At 38.1% G+C, this 22,734-nt stretch overlaps 2 protein-coding genes across 2 annotated transcripts; both read left to right on the top strand.

Moving 5' to 3' along the window:
- Positions 1 to 1,290: 1,290 nt before the first annotated feature.
- On the top strand, positions 1,291 to 7,147 carry LOC130247768 (E3 ubiquitin-protein ligase TRIM47-like). The gene is made up of 4 exons (XM_056481228.1): positions 1,291 to 2,278; positions 2,475 to 2,570; positions 3,063 to 3,296; positions 6,396 to 7,147. Exons 1-4 carry the CDS (start codon positions 1,688 to 1,690, stop codon positions 6,741 to 6,743), a joined length of 1,269 nt encoding a protein of 422 aa, XP_056337203.1. The 5' UTR covers positions 1,291 to 1,687; the 3' UTR covers positions 6,744 to 7,147.
- Positions 7,148 to 11,927: 4,780 nt separating this feature from the next.
- LOC130247754 (tripartite motif-containing protein 16) lies at positions 11,928 to 21,755 on the top strand. The gene is made up of 6 exons (XM_056481203.1): positions 11,928 to 12,612; positions 12,752 to 12,847; positions 12,919 to 13,152; positions 13,401 to 13,560; positions 15,394 to 15,453; positions 18,856 to 21,755. Exons 1-6 carry the CDS (start codon positions 12,022 to 12,024, stop codon positions 19,428 to 19,430), a joined length of 1,716 nt encoding a protein of 571 aa, XP_056337178.1. The 5' UTR covers positions 11,928 to 12,021; the 3' UTR covers positions 19,431 to 21,755.
- Positions 21,756 to 22,734: the final 979 nt, after the last annotated feature.

Below are 22,734 nucleotides of genomic sequence, written 5' to 3'. Positions count from 1 at the left end.
TGATACCGGCACATGCCTACTGCTGACAAGAGTGGCAGCTTCTTCAAGAAGAACTACAGACATCACTTTATTTTCATTGAGTGTAAAAACACAAATATTAATGTGAAAAGCAGTCTATGTCCAGTCTCTAAAGAACTTTCGACTGCTTTTAACTTGACCAGCAATTTGTTCAACACTAGAACAGTAAGCATTTTAGGACAATGCTTGTCACCAAGGAGCACACCGACGCTTAAAAACACAGAGGCCCAACTCAGCCTAAACAGGTTAAATTGGTTTTTGTGCAGGATCGGGAGTGATGGTATCTTCTGAATGTAATGAGAAGCATAGTTGCTTATGGGGCCGTTCACATATTGTGTATTTTGCGTGAGCAAGTTCGTTATTTCTGACCGATCAGCTTCATACTTTGTATGGAATATACACATTTCGGTAGACTAATTACCTCAGACAAACACAGAACACCCAAACACTGCAGTGCTTTGGATATACTATGGATGCCAATAGTTACAGGTATTCAGTTCTTCTAAATGTCTTCTTTTGTGTTCACAAACAGGTTTGGAACAAGTGAATGATGAGAGAATTTGAAGTTTTGGGTGAACTCGTTAAGTCTTATGAATTTGTCAAGCTGCTGTGATCAACCCACTGTAATGTTTCTCGTATATTTAGTATGTTATAGGTATATTTTATATGTTTTAAAGTATCTTATAAGTAAAGTAATTAGTAATCTGATTACTTTTTACATTAAGTAATTAATATTGTTATCATATTACAATGTTCCAGTAGTAATCGGTAATTTGTAATCTTTTTTTAAGTAACTTACCCAACAGGCACAGACACAGTGGCGCAGTAGGTAGTGCTGTCGCCTCACAGCAAGAAGGTCGCTGGTTCGAGCCTCGTGTGGGTCAGTTGGCGTTTGGGTGTGGAGTTTGCCTGTTCTCCCTGTGTTGGCGTGGGTTTCCTCCGCATTTTCCCCACATTCCAAAGACATGCGGTACAGGTGAATTGGTGAATTGAGTAGGCTAAATTGTCTGTAGTGTATGAGTGTGAATGAATGAGTGTGTGTGTGGATGTTTCCCAGAGATGGGTTGTGGCTGGAAGGGCATCCGCTGCGTAAAAACGTGCTGGATAAGTTGGCGGTTCATTTCGCTGTGGCGACCCCGGATTAATAAAGAGACTAAGCTGAAAAGAAAATGAATGAACTTACCCAACACTGTTCACTAGATACTATGTCAAATGTCAAAGCGGCTTGCCATACAGCTCCTCATTTCAGAGAAACGAAACCAAAACAAGAGAGTTCAGCAAGACGCAAATTTGCAGAGTTGAAGCAGCAACAGGGACAACGACCACAAGCTTAGCATCCAGATTTTTAGGATTTTCTTCAAATGCAGAATCTCCTCTTCAGGAATCCTCCATCTATGTTCTAGAGTGTCTGGATTGTCCTGTGCACATTTAAAGATTAAGGATCATTCATCTGCATGTTCCAGGAAAAGGACCTTCACTGTTCTCAGCATTTGTCTTCAAGGTTTCTTAAATTGAATCTTTCTTTGCCACAGCTCAAACTCAGCACTAGACTTCACTTTTGATATTACATTACCAAACCTTTTTTCCAGAGATATTACCAAAGCAAACCCAGAACAAAAGCCAAGATAAGCCATTCTGTTTCTTTCTGTCTGCAAGTTTGCAAAGTGAAATGGCACAGGGCAAGTTTTCAGTAGATCAAAGGAAGTTTGACTGTCCGATTTGTTTGGATCTCCTGAAGGACCCAGTGACCATCCCCTGTGGACACAGTTACTGTATGAACTGCATTACTGACTGCTGGAATCAAGATGAGCAGAGGAGAGTTTACAGCTGCCCTCAGTGCAGACAAACCTTTACTCCAAGACCTGCTTTAAACAAGAATGTGGTGATGGTGGAAATGGTGGAGAATCTAAAAGTGACAAAAGTCAAATCAGCTGATCCTGCACCCAGTTATGCTGGACCTGGAGATGTGGAGTGTGATGTTTGTACTGGGAGAAAATATAAAGCCATCAAGTCGTGTCTGCTGCGTCTGGAATCTTACTGTCAGACTCACTTTGAGCATCATGAGGCTTTTCACACAGGTAAACGACACAAGATAACTGATGCCAGCGGACAAATCCAGGAGATGATCTGCCCAAAACATGATAAACTGCTGGAGGTTTACTGTCGGACTGACGAGAAGTGCATCTGTTTTCTGTGTACAATGGATGAACATAAAAATCATAACACTGTTTCTTCTACATCAGAGAGGATAAAGAAAGAGGTATGGAATGAATATAGATTAAGATCTTTTATATTTGTGGCCAGCCACATGATAAAACCTTTGCCAGAAATCCTGCCGAATTTATGAAAATTGAAAAAAGGAAATTTCAAGTGAACAACAAATCTTAAAAGTGAAATATAATAGTGCCAAAGCTGTTCTATACTTTCTCTTTCTAAGTTTCTCATTTGTTCAAAAGAAACAGTTGGAAGACACACAGAGGAAATTACAGCAGAGAATCCAGGAGCGAGAGAAGACGTTTCAGCAACTGAAAGAGGCTGTCGAGACTCACAAGGTCAGTAAAGAGAGAAGGACAAAAGAAGCTTGAAGGTCCCATGACATTAAAATAAACTTTTTTTGATGTTAGTTTCAGTCTGTTAGTTTCAAGGACATCTATTAGCTATTGTGCTCCGAAACATAACACAATATAAAACTGATTTAAATCTGTAAGGCTTGCAGTTTGTCATTTACGCCTAAATGGATCAATTATTTATTTTTACATCACCTCATACTTTACTTTCTCATCAAATCTTGACCAATCAAATGCTCTCTATTATCTGTCATGCCCTGCCCCTTCAAGATGCTTCTCATTTATTTTTCATTTGATGCGCTTGATCACAATCACTCTGACTGGCAGACCTTTTTTAATTTTTTAAATGGAGGAGCTACTCTATGTACCGTCCTCTTACATATCAAACATCGAATAAAAATGCACATTTTAAACCACTTCATGGGACCTTAAAGAACAGTTTCAGCCTGATCAGAGTGCTGTTCTATTTTCTACCAGAGCTCTGCACAGACAGCAGTGGAGGACAGTGAGAGGATCTTTACTGAACTCATCCAGTTCATTGAGAGAAGACGATCTGAGGTCACGCAGATGATCAGAGATCGAGAAAAGACTGAAGTGAGTCGAGCTGAAGGACTCTTGAAGAAACTGGAGCAGGAGATTGAAGATCTGAAGAGGAGAAACACTGAGCTGGAGCAGCTTTCACACACTGATGATCACATACATTTCCTACAGGTAACTGAGAAAAGAAAACAGTCATTAGGAGAGTTTTTTTATCTTTCTAAACCTTAACCTAACTGTAATGTACAAGTGACAACTACTTAAACAGGAGGTAGAATATAAGATTTGATTCTAATTAAAAGCAATGTATGGCCCAAAAGAGTTAGAGGAGAACTTCATAGATCCTAGGGGCCTCATTTATAAAACTTTGCGTACAAACCTACATAAAATTTAACGTACACCAGATTGCTGAAAATCATTTTTCATTCATTTTCCTTCGGCTTAGTTCCTTATTTATCAGGGGTTGCCACAGCAGAATGAACCACCAACTATTCCGGCATATGATTTACACAGCGGATGCCCTTCCAGCACCTAGAGGAAACCCACGCTAACACAGGGAGAACATGCTCCACACAGAAATACCAACTGGCCCTGCTGGGACTCAAACCAGCGGCCTTGCTGTGAGGTGACAGTGCTAACCACTGAGCCACCGTCAGTTTTTTTTTGATTTATAAAACCTTGTGTATGCACATCTGAACACAATTTCAGCTTTAGAAATCACAATCTACCAGGCAGCCTGCGTATGTGCATTGAAGTTAATTTATTCTCTGATATCTACATAGTAGGTATGAGGCTTAGGCAAGTAAAGAAATCTCCAGAAACGGTTTTATATGCTCTTTTATTTCGCATAAAATGTCCCTAAAATCAGACGGTCCATATTGACCATATTTGGAATGGTTGTGAATAATAATAAGCTCTGCTCTGACGGTTGCAGCCTCACTAACTCACTCGCACGCACGCACGCACGCACGCACGCACACACACACACAAGAGTGGTGTTGTGGATAAAGTTTGAGCTACATTATAATTAAAATTCACAAAAGAGAGTGACAGATGTATTGTAGTGGCATCACATATCTCATGTTTCAGATCAATACTGTTTTTGAGTCACGAATTGGACAATTTTTTGGATCAGAAAAAAAGAAAGGAGACAAATGTCATTTGCTTTCCATTTATTACAAGAAAATTACTGCAAGAAAATTTTGGTTTCAACAAATATAACAGAATCTTGCACAACACAGCATATTTATTTTTTAGTCCAATTTTTAATTAATGGTTCAATAACTTACTCTTAAAAACTTGAGTTCACACTTAGCTAATGATTGGTCATAAAGCATGTTTGGCATGCTGTCCAGGGAGAGAGCCCTAAGCTCATAAGATCCTTGAGCCTGGGGCTCTGTCCCGTTGTAGGGCAAGAAGGGAGTTTGAGCTCAGGTAGATCTTGAAAACTCCCTCCTGCTGTAGTAACAATTGAACAGATAGTGATTGCTCTTAAGATATAGCTACTTACTAGGAGCAGGTCTATGATGCCTATTTGAAATAGTCAATTAACTTGAGTTGTATGTTTTTGGACGGTGGGAGGAAACAGGAGAACCCACGTGAGCACGGGGAGAACTCTGCACAGAAACGTCGCTTCTTTGGAAAGGACTACAACCAGTGACATTCTTACTGTGAGGCAACAGTCCTAACCACTGGGGCACCGTGCCACCCATCTAGGAAAGGAGGAGTAGGGGTAGAGGGGGGATTCTTCAAAATGAAGATGGCTGTGATATGTAACTTGGGATATTTATAGTGACTAAGGAATCATCTGATTGGTGAATCATAAATTGGCTAATGCTTGACTAGCTGTGTTCAATCTTAAGCATGTGATCATCTCGAAATTAGTTTATAAACAAACTCCTCTTAATGTTTTATTACCAGGTGTATTTCCCAGTAAGAATTATTCAGTGGCATATTTTTGATGATTGTTTGTCGCCACCTTTTGGTTAAACAACTTTCAACAGCGTCTAGTTGCATTTGTTGTTAATCTTTGTCGTAAACATAAATGTTTATATCTGAACTATAAGCTGTTATCCCAGTACTTCTGTGTTGTTTTTATAACGTTGTATCTAACTGAAAAATGTAAAAAATGAATATCTCTTGATCAAATGCAAATTTGAATGCAGCTTTATAATTTATGTAGCATGGGCAATTGAATTGAGATCCTGATCTTTTAATGAACAATTGTGTAGCTTTACTAAATCTATTAATGCAGGCTAAACAAGTTGTGACAGAAAACACATGTAATAACCAAAGAAGGTGCCACCACAACTACTTCCGTCATAATTATATTTTACAGGAAAGCCAAAATGCTTTGAAATGTGATTGAATGATGATCGGGCCAGTGCTGCCTTGTCACTAAAGTTTAATTTGCCTACTACTATTTATCAGTTGCATGCAAATACAGTCTTAGAACCTGCACAAATTGCATGTAAACACATCAGACCTTCAGTGTAATACTCACCACTCGAGTACTTTTAAAAGGGCTACTTTTAACTCATACTTTGAGTAATATTTACAAAAGATACTTTTACTCGCACTATATTTTTGGGCAAGTAATGGTACTTTCACTTGAATAGGATATTTCACTCGCCTACTTAGTGGTTCTACATTGCCTAATGCTAAAGTTGACTTCACAATGGTTATAATGAACCCAAAAGACACTGGCAATGAAGCCAACCATCGCACACTTCATTAATATTTACCTACAGTACAACATTGTATTTTTAATTTATCATTTAATATATCATTATTGCACAAAAATCACACTGTATTAATTATTAGGACTAAAAATAATGATTAAAGTGGTGTGTAGAAGATATTTATGGATAAGTGGATCTATGAGGAACAGGTTAAATTACATCAGATGAAGGAAGTAAACATTTTTCAACTTAAATATTGCTGTCATTCCCTCAGCTCAACATCAGTATCGCAATGCTTTGTCTCTAAAATTTTCCTGTCAAGTTTTTGTAGAAGGTGGCGTACTAATATTTCAGAGTCTGTATTGTGTGTACGCAGCAGTTATAAATGAGGCCCCAGAACCCCACAGACCCCCTGGCTTTGTTTCAAGTCACTAGATTTTGATTAAAAACTTTACTGTTTATTCTCTCTAGAGATTTCAGTCATTCGCTGAATGAAAGTAACTTGAATAAACACACAACACAGCATGAGGTTGTAGTTCGGGTTGTAAGGTAATTGTGCAGCCAATTAAGACTTTTTCTTTTCTGTTTTCAGAGTTTCCAGTATCTTGTTACACTTCCTGCATCTTCAAATGAATCAGTTAAGGACAGTTCTCTTCTTTCGTTTGATGTGCACAAACATGTCTCTCAACTCAAAGAGCAACTGTACATTTTGTGCAAAAAGGAGGAGAAAAATATATCTGAAAGAGATGAAGCAAAACCACCCCTGTCTCTCCCGTCACATGATCCACATCCACCTCTCCATTCACCACCTGCATTACCCCCTCCTCTTTGGTCACAAAATATTGTCTCTCCACCAGCCTCCCCTCTTCTATTTGTCCCTCCACCATGTCCTCCTATCATTTCACTACCTCCACTACCCTCAATTCTCAAAAGATTTTGACGTCCACTATCCCCACCTCTACCATAGCAAGATCCACTCCCACCTCTCCATTTACCTCTTTTTATACCCTCACCAAGTTCACCTCTCCCATCACAACAATTTTTCCCTCAAACAAGCCCATCTCACTGATCACAATACTTACTTCCACCACTACCCCATCTATCTAAACACTATATTCAATGTCTCCATCCCAAAAAATTTGCTAAGTTGTAAGCTTTTTTTGGTTGTGGAAACGCAAAACAAAGTTCTGCAAGACACACAGTTGCAGAGATGAAACAGGGACAACAATCTTAGCAGACCCATGTTAAATGCTTCTGATTATTCTACTGCTGGTTATCAGGCCAACACGGAGAAGAAAATATTGTTTGTATTTTCTTTTGTTTATTTAATGTCCTATTAATTATGTTGTGTGAAACTGATTTGTTTGTTTGTTTGTTTGTTTGTCTTTAGTTGTTTTTACGGTGTTCAATAAATAAGATATGGACATCAGTATTTGGGAAGCGTGGACTGTTTTAATAACCAGCGGGTAGTTACATCTTCAGATGACAAACTTCCAGTTTATATAATTTCTTTTTTTGTTCAACAGTCTTAGACAAATACTCCCCTGAGAAAAAAACATTTGACAATCATGGGTGTACACATTTTTTCCATGAAGAGCTACTGTTCAGAAGAGCTTTGCTCTAATCCTAATTAAACACACTTAAACCAGTTAGTCAAGCCTACAGGAATGTGTGTTGGAACTGACTAGAGCTTAAGTTTTGTGGATAATGGCTCTGGATTGTATTGTACACCCCTGCCTTAAGTGATGTGACAAAAAAATTAAATCATTCATTCATTTTCCATTGGCTTAGTTCTCGATTTATCAGGTATTGCCACAGCGGAATGAACCGCCAACTATTTTGGCATATGTTTTACACAGTGAATGCCCTTCCAGCAGCAACCCAGTACTGGGTAACATCAATACACTCTCTTATTCACACACACATACACTTCGGCCACTTTTGTTTTACCCAATTCACTTATAGCGCATGTCTTTGGATTGTGGGGAAACCGGAGCACCCGGAGGAAACTCACGCCTACACGGGAAGAACATGCAAACTGCACACAGAAATGACAACTGACCCAGCCGGGACTTGAAGCAGCGACCTTCTTGCTGTGAATCGACATTGCTAACCACTGCGCCTACCCCAGCCCCTTCATTCCAAGACCTGCTTTAAACAAGAATGTGGTGTTTGCTGAAGTGGTGGAGAAAGTGAAGATGACAAAAGTTTAAACAGCTGATCCTGCACCCAGTTATGCTGGACCAGGAGATGTGAAGTGTGATGTTTGTACTGGAATAAAATATAAAGCCATCAAGTCGTGTCTGCTGTGTCTGGAATCTTACTGTCAGACTCACTTTGAGCATCATGAGGCTTTTCACACAGGTAAACGACACAAGATAACTGATGCCAGCGGACAAATTCAGGCGATGATCTGCCCAAAACATGATAAACTGCTGGAGGTTTACTGTCGTACTGACCAGAAGAGTATATGCTTACTGTGTACAATGGATGAACAAACATCATGACACTGTATCGACTACATCAGCGAGGATAAAGAAAGAGGTATGAAATGAATATAAATTAAGATCTTTTCTATTTGTGGCCAGCCACATGATAAAACCTTTGCCTTCATCTGAGAGAATAGGTAGAGAAGATAATTATGCAAATTGAATGAATGAATATAGAGCAACACTAAATATTATACATCCTATTTTTTTACAGAATTGAATATTTTGGAAGAGAAATCTGGACGCTGAATATGAAGTATTGAATTTATGTATGAAAATGTGTTTTGAACTGAAATATTCACAACTTAAATAAACAGCTATGTTAAATTTCAGTACCTAAAATTACAAACACTGGCAATTTTGCTTGTTAATCTTAAGCCAATTGTAATCGAGTGTTTTGGTTCAATTTGGAATTTTCCCAACCAGCGCAGAGCCCAGGGGACCAGAGTAAGTTCTCAGACAGTCTGTCTGACTGAGGACAACACAGTGGCAACTTGCACTGATACTATCCAGTGGTATCCTGATCATCCTGACAGATTTGACAAATTTAATGGTGTGTTGTGTAGAAAGAGCGAGAGCGGACGCTGTTACCGGGAGGTGGAGTTGAGTGGGAATGGGAGACTGTATAGAGTCAGTGTGGCGGTCTCTTATAAGAGCATCAATGGGAAGGTAGACACAACTGCATGTGGATTTTAGTATAATGATCAGCCCTGGAGATCGTTATGCTCTAAGTCCTATTACACATTCTGGCACAATAACAAACAGACTAAACTCCCTGCGTCCTACATCTCCACCAGAATAGAAGTGTATGTGGATCACAGAGCAGGAATTCTGTCCTTCTTCAGTGTCTGACACAACAATGAGCCTCATCCACAGAGTCCAGACCACATTCACTCAACTGCTATATCCTGGGTTTTGGTTAGATGAAGGCTCAAGAGTCAAACTTTGCCATATTTAAATTATGACGAATCTTCAGATTATCACATGAACCTTGTCTATGTAAGAGTGGGTCTAAATAAGTAGGTCAAGTGTGACATACTAAACATAATAATCGAGTAGCAGCACAAATCACATTATAAATGTCAATTTGATCAAATCAGCATCTTCTTCCATCAAGCAAAATCTTGGTTGTTGTAAATGATTTGTAGTTTTCTAGTGATCTTAAAGACACTGATTAGCATGTTGAGGTGTATTTGATTAGTGCTGGAAAACTCGAGTTTGCCCATCTCTGGTCTAGGACTTCACATGATGGTATACGATTGACAAATAAAGAAATCAATCATATTTGGTAAAATGTTGCATCATGATTAGGGGTGTGGAAATGTCCTCACAATAGAGTGGAGGAACTATGACGTCAATTTGTATGCAAAAACCCGGAAGCCAGTTAGCATTTTAGCAGTTTCAAATGGGATTTTGGTTAAAAAGGGTTTGTGGCTAACACAAACTCAAGATACTTTCACGTTTTATTCTATGACATAAAAACACAGTTGCTATCAAGTTGCTAAATGGGACTACAGGCGGTGTTGGAGACATTATCGAGTCATCGAGCTGAACTGGTCTGGAGCGCAGCCAGCTTATGTTGGACATTTGGATTTGTCTGTGATTTAAGTATTTCATGAATAGTATTTTATAGTTTGTAGTATTTTTCTAATTGGGAATTCATATTGTGTGTCAATAATGTCTTCACTTGTAAAGGCTGTCGAGACAGACTAATTTGTTGATCATTTATTTTATTTAACGATATTATGGGGATACTGCTTACCAGTGCAGCCTGTCTCTTTCCTGCTCTCAGTAATGCAAACGTGTGAATAAATGTGTAAAGATACAGACGTATTAACATTTTAATCCTATCAATTGATTTTTCATCGTTTTTCTTCATCTGAACATATTTAATCTGTCATAACTGCAGTATTTACACTTCTCCTTAACATTTATAGCATATGTGACTGTATGGGTTGCGTTTTGCTGTAATTTGTGTCAAAAAAAAAGAAAGAGTATTGAATGTTGTTCTCCATCTATGATGGAACTTGCAGGCATATAGACCTGTCCCTCACGCCTCATTTCTGTCGTCTATGCCTAAGGTAAGCAGGCTATATGCATGTGAGCGATACACTTGTTTAAATATGTCTTAGGATAACATGTAGGCACATTTATACATACAGTTTTAAAACTTTTACAACAACCGTAAAGCAAAACAAAATTCATTTCCCACATTAAAAACTATCCAAAAGGCACGTAGATCTATGTGTTTTGGAATATTTGTTTATAATATATAATGTGGATTATAATATAATAAACCGAGAGAGTAAATCCTTGTCATGGACCATATTTCTAAAAATAAGCTTAAAAAGTCGTCTGTAGCAGAGCGGTGCTGACATCACAGGTGAGCGCCCCGAGGGCACTGTAGTGCGTTTATAGCCTAATGTTAGCTTTTCAGTTCTTGCGTTTGCATTTAGAACTCAAACGTGCTAAAAGTTGAATTTTCGTGTGAGGATTATCCGGCTGGACAAAACGTGTAAGTGTAATGAACAGTGTTTGAACACAGAGCTCATTATTTGCAATCTTCGAAAAGCCTATGGGAAAATCCTATGGGGATTTATCGAGGGAACCAGTTTTATGCTAGCAGCCGATTAGCCTACAAGGTGACGTCATAGTTCCTCCACTCTATAACAGACCAGCGTGTGAAAAGTAAATCCTTGTGATAAAGTTTGTCTTTGTTGTTGGAAGAAGACAGGTTTGGCAATATCAGGTAACCACAATCATTAATTCACAACTTCTCAAAAACACAGGAAATCAGCAAATAATATATGTAGATTTCTCAGATTCAGTAGTTTTTCTGATTATGCATTTCTAAATGAAGATCACAGAGCCTGAGATTACAGGAAATGCAGCCTAGTTGGTTACTTTATTTTACAAATTCTAATTTTGTTGTGACTGTAATTATGCTCAGTTTTGAATGATGTCTTAAACTTTGACTAAATGCATCTGTTTAATGTTTATCATCTTTTTTCATATTTATTTTGTGTTGTCACTTGTCACTCACTTTACTTTATGTGCACTGGAAGCTTCTGTAGCCAAAACAAATTCCTTGTGTGTGTGTGTGAAGTACACCTGGCAATAAAACTGATTCTGATCTGTATGACCAAAATGACAGATATATATATATATATATACATACAACCGGTAATTTGCGCTCCGAAAACGGGTTTCAATAGCGTTTTAAGTGGATTACGGAGTGTTTTTGTGACACAACTTTGAAAGGCATGTTGTAAAGCCGCTAGGCTTTTTTTGTTTGTTTGTTTCCAGGATGACCTTTAAAGATTGCAACAGATGCATTTTGTATCCCAGAACTGACATAGGCCTAATAACCATCCAGATGACAACTTCAAATCTACATGAGTGTTTCCAGTTAAGTGAGCTTTATATTTAGTTATGATATACTGTAACTTGCATTCTGTTAAATTACTGTTTAAATGTTCACATTTACATTGTGTTATTATGTGAAAATGCCAAACCCAAGTTAGTCCATCATTCAGCCCTGGTTCTAGCGCAAGACTGACACCCAGTGGATGCTTTTATTATTGTCAGTAACATACTGTTGAGTCACACGCCATACTTGTTTTGCACACGTCTCTACAACACAGGAAGCTATTTCAGCTCCGCACTGAGAAGAAAACGAAACTTAAGCTTCCCTGTGTTTGTTTCTGTCTATGAGAAAACTCAAGTGAAATGGCAGAAGCCAGTATTTCTGTGGCTCGGAATCAGTTCAGTTGTTCAGTCTGTCTGGATCTCCTAAAGGACCCAGTGACCATCCCCTGTGGACACAGTTACTGTATGAGCTGCATTACTGACTGCTGGAATCAAGATGAGCAGAGGAGAGTTTACAGCTGCCCTCAGTGCAGACAGACCTTCACTCCAAGACCTGCTTTAGGTAAAAACACCATGCTGGCTGAAGTGGTGGAGAAAGTGAAGATGACAAAAGTCCAAAAACTTGATCCTGCACCCAGTTATGCTGGACCTGGAGATGTGGAGTGTGATGTTTGTACTGGAATAAAATATAAAGCCATCAAGTCTTGTCTGCTGTGTCTGGAATCTTACTGTCAGACTCACTTTGAGCGTCATGAGGCTTTTCGCACAGGTAAACGACACAAGATAACTGATGCCAGCGGACGAATTCAGGAGATGATCTGCTCAAAACATGATAAACTGCTGGAGGTTTACTGTCGGACTGACCAGAAGAGTATATGCTTACTGTGTACAATGGATGAACATAAAAATCATAACACTGTATCTTCTTCATCAGAGAGAACACGGAAACAGGTATAGAAGAAAATCAAGTGCATGTACAGCAACACTAATATTCCATAACTTCCAAAAAAATGTTTAAATAATTATAAAAAGAAGCTTTAAAGCTATATAAACGTTACCTTTACACAGTATATTCTCATTTGTTCAACAGAAACATTTGGGAAACATGCAGAGAAATCTGCAACAGACAATCCAGGAGAGAGAGAAGAAGGTTCAAGAGCTGAAAGAGGCTGTGAAAACTCACAAGGTCAGTAAAAAAAATGTGAAAAAGTATCTTAATAGTTTCAGGCCGGTCTGATTGTCTGTATTCTCCACCAGAGCTCTGCACAGACAGCAGTGGAGGACAGTGAGAGGATCTTTACTGAACTCATCCAGTCCATTGAGAGAAGACGATCTGAGGTCACACAGATGATCAGAGATCGAGAAAAGACTGAAGTGAGTCGAGCTGAAGGACTCTTGAAGAAACTGGAGCAGGAGATTGAAGATCTGAAGAGGAGAAACACTGAGCTGGAGCAGCTTTCATACACTGATGATCACATACATTTCCTACAGGTAACTGAGATCTGAGTAACAGGACTGTGTGACCAATACTTCAATAGCAGTTTATTGATAGGAATAAGCATCAAATGCCCATTAAAACAAAGCAAAGGAATGTTCATGAAGGTCAAATTCACAAAACCCCACTGAAAACCCTGAAGCTGGAATGAGTTACTAAGGAATAATTAAGAAACACAAACTCAGAGTGGTGGTGAGGGTGCATGAATATGATTTAATGATTTTTTTCTGTTTATTCTCTCTAGAGATTTCAGTCTCTCTCTAAACCCTTGGAATCTACAGATGTGTTCAATTTTGCTGTCAGTTCTGACTCCCCTTATGAAGACGTGAGGAAATCTGTCTTTCAAATGAAAGAACAAATGGAAGAGTTCTGCACAAGGAAGACAGAAATCCTACATAGTCAAGGTAAAGTATTGCAAATCCACCAAAAGCAACATTATTTCCCAGAATGAACCCCAAAGCAGGATGGAAATCCTTTTATATCTGCCATATTGGCACATGACCTACACACATCAGTTCACTTCTATTCATATAGTCTTTCCTAAGACCTCTTGGGATAGTAGTGTCCATTTTGATGCACACTTCAGATTCTTATCAGTAGCATGCCATTTTGAGTACTTTAAAATCAGACACTTTACTCTGTTCACATACTCTTTTTTTGCATACTATATAGTAGGACTGTATGTGATTTCAGACACACAAAGGGAGTAAACAGAGTTAATAAAACACAAAAGAGTCCAAAAACATCACAGGGGATTGGAATCACACCAATAGAGGGTTTTCATGACACCTCATCAGTTGAGCATATTGTAGTGCAGAATGTAAACGCCACTGAACTGAACCAAACTTGCATATTTTGCTAAATACTGCTGCTAAAAATGACCATAATTGTCAAGTTTTGGTCTGTAATCAGAATCAAGGAATTTGTTTTGGATACAGGAGCTTCCAGTGTACATAAAGGGACAAGAGACAACACAAAATAAATATGAAAAAACGTCAAAAAGCTCTGGATGTTGAATTGTATGTATAGATTTGTTATAGATCTATAATATCTTTGTTATAGATATTGTTGCATAGAGAAACTATTGCATTGTACATTGTTATAAGGTACAAGTGCATAGGAGAAAGTATTGCACATGTCTATTGGACAGAAAGGGAATATTTAATTGAGTTGGACCAGAAATAAAACTATTTAGAGTACTAAAGGCTGCCAGAGATTTAAAAAATCTAAAGAAAGCCTATTAAATTCAGTTTGTCTATATATTACACATTTTGCTGCACACCAAGTCTTTCTCTAGATGATTTAGCAGGTTACACATGTTATTTACTTGGTTTAGATGGCATAAATAAGCAGAACAATGTATTCAGGTGTCGATAACTGTGCAGTATATACTAGGATTAGGCCTGTAACAATAATCAATATATTGACTTATCATGCAGTACTTGGAGATGACCTTAATTTTTGCTGTTGCACTATATATATTTAAAAATTCACAAATAACGTTAAAGTAATCTTACAATGATATTTACATTCTACCTCACTGGTGTCAAAGTTTATAATTGGACATTTACCTAATAGGACCTTTAATATGTATAATTTTACATTTATCTTTTTAACATCAAATTATAGAATCTAAATAACCTTACGAATGATACTTATTTATAAGTGTTAATGGTTATTTGCATTATTATGCTGTTATATAATCATCATATAATCAGTGGCATAAAATGATCTAAAAATGACAATAATATCGCTTATCGCAACAATTTCTGTGACAATATATCACACAACAAAAATTCCTTATCGTGACAGGCCTAACTAGGGCTGTACGATATTGGAAAAATCTGACATTGCAATATTTTGTTTTACTAGAATATACATTGCGATATGAATATAATTTCGCCAGATGATTTGAGTTAGATCTATTTGGAAAGATTTCATTCATTTGGATCGATCTTTTAATCTTTAATAAATAATCCAATCCTGTGATATTGTTCAGCCTTAATATATACTGTTGTTTACATTCGAGTATCTTCATAATGTCTGCGTATATAAATAACTGATGAAATCGTGATGGAAGTAAAACACACTGTTCAGTGTTCAGAAATCTGGCCTGCTCTTTCCAGTAACAGTGAGATACAGCTGTGAGGAGAAAGCAGGATAGATGATAGAAATGGATATGAAATTTTAACTTTTTACTTTGCAGTAACATTAACATTATCTGTTTTTTTGCATAGCATCACAAATCAGTATTATTTACCAGATTGAACCCAAGACCAGGAAGGACTTCCTACAATGTAAGTTTGTAAAATGATACATGCTGTTCAAATGGGCACTATGTTTATAAGACATTAGTTTTACATCATGTTTAAAAGAATTCGTTTTTGTAATGATCATGAGAGGTATTTTCCTATTATTTGAAATCACATTATCTGGGTTTCCATTCAAACATGAAGCAAATCTCAGTCGAATTAAAGTTGGCAAAAAAAGGAGAAAAAAATCCCAAATGTGAATTAGGCGTGTTTCCATCAAGATGTTAGAGTGGCTGAGGGTGTACTCAAACTAGGTACAGTTGCCTGGAACCGTGCAAAAGCGCACTTGCCCCACCTCCCCTCTCCACCTCGGCCTGCACTCACACTGCATTTTGCCTTCCCAGCCAGAGCATGCTTACGTCATTGATGATGTGACTTCAGTTTAACAGAAAGTGAAGCGCTCTCGCTCAACAAAGTGGACAATGCTTTAGTTATATCATTTTGTTTTATTTTTAGTCGTTTGGCATGCAGTGACACACACTTAAATATTTTGCCAAACAGATCCACCGCTTTTGACGTTCATAAATAATCATAAAAGTCCTCGTGCAGCACGTATTAGAAGGTTTGCTAAAGGTGCAGCTGACGTGCAGCGAGGGATTTGTACCTTTAATAAACTATGACAGTTTGCGCTCATAAAAAGTACGAATGATTAATTAATCCATATGAAACAGTCCCTTAAAGGTGACATCGTGTTAGGGCTGCACGATTCTGGCTAATCTGGCTTTTTTGCTTAAAATCGAGATCATGATTCTTTCTCATGATTCTGTTGATGTAAAATAAAGGTTAATATGAGTAGGCTATTATTATTATTATTGTTAATTCTTAAACATATCGTCACCTTGGAATTATAAGGTTCTATCTGCGTTCTGAATGTTTTTGAGATATTGAGCTTCAAAGTTTTTGTAATCCATATAGCAAACAGTATGTGTGCAACATTTGTTGTTGTTGTTTTTTTTGTTTTTTTTAAGTCTTAAAATGTAAACAACTTTATGTAAAACATCCCATTTTGTAAAAAAAAATTGCCATTCAATAACTTAATTTTGACAAAAATGTCAGATGGAACCTTATCATTCTAAAGTGACGATATGGTAAAACAACAATAATATTAGGCCTGTGTGTAGGTCTACTGTTGCTTAAAATGCAAAACTTTGTACAGTCATTATGGTGGACTTGAACAGACTTTCAATATGTCCTGTTTGTTAATTCACAGTAAAATGATGACATCAGAATATAACCATTCATAATTATCAAATTTAATTATTATGTTTAAGACATGTGCTTGTCATTTGTCATTGACAACATTATTAGATTATTTGTTTTCACTGGTAAAATTTGTCATTATGAGAACATTTGTCATTATTAGATTTTTTCTTGCATTATCTTCAACATTATATAGGCTAAAGTAGCTATACTGACACTGTTAAACATTTATATTCATCCACAACACTGTGTGTTAGCTATGAAAGAAAAAACATATCAAATGCTTGTCTTAATCATAACTGTAAAATGCGATATGATTATTTAAATGATGTGCGCACAGGTTTTACTTTCACTTCCGAGTGCAGCTCATGGCTGTGGTTACTGATAAAAAACACACACATGCAAATCATTCTTTCAGCGCGGCTCTCAAACGATCGCTCTGTGCAACAAACTGAATGTTAATTACAACTTCATTACTTGTTATTTACAGCCTATGCAGGTTCTGCTCACTAAAGTAGCCATTATTGGCATGCTGCGCACACTCGCACGTGTGTGTGTTCTTGGCACTAAACAAACAGCCTCGAGGTCAGCTCACGTGTGATTGCGCGGCCGTGAATACATCATTATATGAACACAGAAATGACATTTCTGGGTGAATTATACCTTATAAATACAGTATGACACTTTTAACGCCTTTTAACGTGTCAATGTTGCTGTGAAGACTTGTGCGACTGCGTTGCTTCTCTCCTGACCTTGAAAATATAATTATCTGAATCATAGAAAAGCTGAATTAAGATCGTGTGTAGGGTCGAATCGAGATCGTGATCTTTTTTTTCGATTAATAGTGCAGCCCTAGTCTTCAGTTTCGCGCTCAGGTGTGCTTTACACTCACACTACAACTGTACCGCGCAGAAGCCCAACCGTACCGTGCTCTGGACCACCTCTTCCAACAAGGCCAGAGCTGGCCAACTGAACCACATCTGGGTCAGATTCAGAGCTCTTACACTTGTCAAACGAGCTGGGAAACACACCTGGGCACGGTTTGGATAGCCTAGTGTAAGTGCACCATGACTAGTATTCAGCAAAATATGACAGAAAAGTTCTCATTTGGCCATATTCTTTTAATTGAGTTTTTTTTTTAAACGTTTTAATCTCATGTCCATTGCATGATTTATGTATGTTTTGTATGCAATAATTTTAATTAAGTTTATATTGTTTACATGGCAGATGTTGTGCACGCGGTCTTTCATTAACATCCTTAAATACTTGTGCTACATGACCGTATAAAAGCTTTTTTGTCCTAGCATATAAGATTTAAGGTTTGGGACTTTGCTGAAGTCTGTTCTGAAATGAAAGCGTCAGAGTTTACATCATTCCCTATGGTTTTTAATGGCGCGTGTGGCATGACCCACATTGACAGGTGAAAATTCGATCTACCTGCTTACACTGCAGACCCAAGGGTATACATTTCCACATATGATCAAGGCCTGAATCTGATTTGAGTAAATTAGAATCCATGTGATTTTTTTTCCTGCTACACGTGCATGGGCCATATCCGAACTTAAACCATACAGTGAAAATGCAGCCAAAAAGACAAATATTCAGAGTTGTTTGTCTGACAATCTTGTCTAAAGCTAAACAAAGTCCTCTTTAACTGTTAAAGAAAACAATGTTGTGAAAGTTTCCTGATTTCCTAACCATGTGATTTAAAGGGGACCTATTATGCAAAAATTACTACTGTTTAAACACAGTTGTGTGGCAACAGTTCATAATCTCACTTAATAAAAACAGTCTGCAGAAACACTTTGATTGACATTCTCCCTTTTTACGTGCCATTAGAGGGGGAAAGCCCCACCCATTAGTGACAATCTTGCCCTCATTAGCATATGCTGTTAGTCTTGTTTTTGAATCTGCCACTAAAAGAGCACAATCTCATTTGAATTTAAAGCGAGTCAGTTCAAAGAGTTATCAAACATGATTTGTGTAATATTTTGAGCTGAAACTTCACATACACACTCTAGGGACATCAGAGACTTATTTTACATGCTTGATTGATTTCCAGACATTTTTCCTGATGTACCAATATTTATTATTGTGATACTTGTATTTTTTCGTTATGTTGGATTATGCAGAATGACACTAAAAAAATTTTGAAAAACAAAACAAAATATACTTTATCTTTCTCAGATTTCCAGCAGCTCTCTCTGGATCCAAACACAGCCCATAAACACCTCCGTCTGTCTGATGGCAACAGAGTGGCTACTAATACTGACAAAGTCCAGCGGTATCCTGATCATCCCGACAGATTTGACAACTTCTCTGGGGTGTTGTGTAGAGAGAGTGTGAGCGGACGCTGTTACTGGGAGGTGGAGTGGAGACCGAATGAGGGTGATTATGGGATGGGTGTAGCACTCGCTTATAAGAGCATCAAGAGTTGGGCACCGAGATGTATTAGTGGATTTGGATGTAATGATCATTCCTGGAGTTTGTTCTGCTCCAAGTCCCGTTACACATTTAGGCACAATGGCCAACAGAAGAAACTCTTTGTATTTCCCATCTCCTCTAGGATAGGAGTGTATGTGGATTCCAAAGCAGGAATTCTGTCCTTCTTCAGTGTCTCTGACACAACAATGAGCCTCATACATAGAGTTCAGACAACATTCATTGAACCGCTCTATCCTGGGTTTTGGGTTTATAAGTCAAAGGTGAATCTGCGTCATGTTAAAACATATCACCCAGACGACGATAATTTTGACGATTAGTAAATCATGCATTCTTGTTTTCTATTCAGTATTATATTTAAACCACTGAAATAGTATGCTCATCTCTTACGTCATTAATAAAAGAGATCAATCCAACAGTGTTTGTATTATAAGAGCGAGTCAGAGTGTATGGTAAAATAGTTGTAATCTAGGGTTGTACGATACTGGAATTCGGTACCAATCGATACTGAAATTTTAATAACATCCATTTCCCACGAACATTTGAGCACTGTTGAGCGCATTCTTTAATGCCGCTGATTTGCCATTGTGTTGACATGCTCAACAGAAATGGCTGTTGTTGTAAAATGGGTGGGCCTTTAAGGGGCGGGGCTGCAGTTTGTGTGTGTGTCAAGCGGAGAGGGAGAGACTAAAAAAGAGGAGTGCTTTCTTTTCGCAATGAGACTGTTTTGAGTGCTGTTTCCTCTTTGGTGACTGATGTAGTTGTACCACACGGAGAATAATAAATAGATGGACCAAGTTACATGTGTGCTCGTTCATTCACCGACTGCAACGAAAAGAGAAGGGAGTTAACCCCAAAACCAATATTCTTCGGCCCTGGAGTAATAAGTGAATCTCCCTTGCTATCTCTAACACCACAAAGAGACAGAGCAGTAAAGGTTAACACTGTGATTGGATGTGAAGGTAATCAGTTCACCGAACTCACTGCTGTTTACTGAGTGTAAACATAGATATAGATACACTGGAATGTTTCAAAAACACAATTCATCAGCGGATCGCTCGTATGTAAGCTTATATACAAACTAGCTGATAGACATGATGCTCCAGTGTACTGTATCTGTATCTGTGGTTACTCTCAGTAAACAGCGGTGAGTTCGGTGAACTGATGACCTTCACAGCCAATCACAGTCATGTGTTGAGCATGGGCAAATCAGAGCGGTTTAAAAATGCTCTCAAATGTTCACTGGAAATGGACGTTTTCAAAATTTCAGTATCGATTGGTACCGAATTCCAGGATTGTGACGACCCTATTGTAATCATTACAGTTTTATTTTAAAATTGGTTTGGCGACAAGCGATTGGTATATTTTCAAACTCTTAGTACATATATTACAACATCACAGGTGCCATTTTAGTCAACATTTCAGCATATTTTCAAGTGTGTTAGTACAATACACAATCACAAAATATCCTTGCACTACACAAAATGTGTGTGTTTTATCAACAAAAATGTTTCATTCACAGTAACTGCCAGATACAGTAACTATTACTATCAAGCTTTTGATTTGCATCTTTTACCATTCAGTTTACTACATGTTTCTATCATTGAATTTAATCTTAATGTTCAAGCATTCATTCAATTTCTTTTTGGCTTAGTCCCTTTATTAATCAGGGGTTGCCGCAGCGGAATGAACCACCAACTTATCCAGCATAGGTTTTACGCAGCAGATGCCCTTCCAACTGCAACCCAACACTGGGAAACACCTATACACTCTCGATTACACACAAACACTACGGACAATTTAGATTATTCAATTCATCTGTAATGCATGTCTTTGGACTATGGGGGAAACCGGAGCACCCGGATGAAAACCCACACGAACACAGAGAGAACATGCAAACTCCACATAGAAATGCCAACTGACGCAGCCGGGGCTCTAACCAGCAACCTTTTTGCTGTGAGACGATCGTGCTACCCACTGTGCCACCGCGATGCCCAATGTTCAATTATTCATTCATTTTCTTTTCGGCTTAGTCCCTGAATTAATCCGGGGTCACCACAGAGGAATGAACCGCCAGCATATGTTTTATGCAGCGGATGCCCTTCCAGCTGCAACCCATCACTGGGAAACACCTTTACACTCTCATTCACACTACGGACAATTTAGCCTACCCAATTCACCTCTACCACATGTCTTTTGGGCTGTGTGGGAAACCGGAGCACCGGGAGGAAACCCACGCGATGTCCATTATGTCCATTCATTTCAACTTGTCATATTGTCTGATAATTTCTAAGTTACAAATTGCTGCAAGAGTTTTCAGTCAAGAAATAACAATTACTGCTGTAAATACTCTTTGCTTGTCTATGTAAATGACTTGATGTGTCTTAGATCACGTTTTGATGTTATATAAATCATTTTTTTGTCAGTTTGTCTGAACATAAGTGTAACATTTTGCTGTGATGGCTGTGTATACAGGTTTACAATACAGTTCAATACATGTTCATTTGTAACCTCTACCATGTTTTGTTTGCTACTGAATAAACTGAAATACTACAGTATGTTGAAAAAAGAGACAAACAAAACTGTGGAATTAATTATATTGTATTAGTACATGTAACCACAATAAAGTTCCACTATGCACAGAATGTTTGTGTTTGCTGTTAATGCTGTATGGTTCTAGTTATTTTTGAACTCGATACTGATTTAGACATTTTTGGTGGAAGCCATGAATGCCTGTATCTGCCTCAGGGTACAATGTATTAATTTCTGATATTGTGGGATATTGTGACAATTAGTAATAACAAAATATATAGCTGCAAGCAGCAATAATGGGGCCAAGCAGTCCAAAGGCCATAGCAGCCAGCTCTACGGAAAGCATCAGATCAAGTGAAACAATCTGAGTTCTGAATAAATGTGAAGTTTATTCATTTATTCATTTTCCTTCAGCTTTCCTTCCCTTTATTCATCAGTGGTTGCCACAGCAGAATGAACCGCTAACTTATTAAGCATATGTTTTACATAGTGGATGCCCTTTCAGTTGCAAGCCAGTACTGGGAAACACCCATATACTCTCATTCACACACATACACTACAGCCAACTTAGCTTATTCAATTCACCTATAGCACATGTTTTTGGACTGTGTGGGAAACCAGAGCACCCAGAGGAAACCCACTCCAACACATGCAAACTCCACACAAAAATGCCAACTAGCACAGCCGGGACTTGTTCTAGCGACCATCTTGCTGTGACAATTAATAATAACAATTAAAAATATATAGCTGCAAGCAGCAATAATGGGGCCAAGCAGCAAGCTCTACGGAAAGCATCAGATCAAGTGGAACAATGAGTTCTGAATAAATGTGAAGTTTATTCATTTATTCATTTTCCTTCAGCTTTCCTTCCCTTTATTCATCAGGGGTTGCCACAGCGGAATGAACCGCCAACTTATTAAGCATATGTTTTACACAGCGGATGCCCTTTCAGTTGCAAGCCAGTACTGGGAAACACCCATATACTCTCATTCACACACATACACTACAGCCAATTTAGCTTACTCAATTCACCTATAGCGCATGTTTTTGGACTGTGTGGGTAACCAGAGCACCCAGAGGAGACCCACTCCA

The sequence above is a fragment of the Danio aesculapii genome, chromosome 2 (assembly GCF_903798145.1).
Source record: "Danio aesculapii chromosome 2, fDanAes4.1, whole genome shotgun sequence".
Lineage (NCBI taxonomy): Eukaryota > Metazoa > Chordata > Actinopteri > Cypriniformes > Danionidae > Danio > Danio aesculapii.
This window is presented reverse-complemented; position numbering and strand designations above follow the sequence as displayed.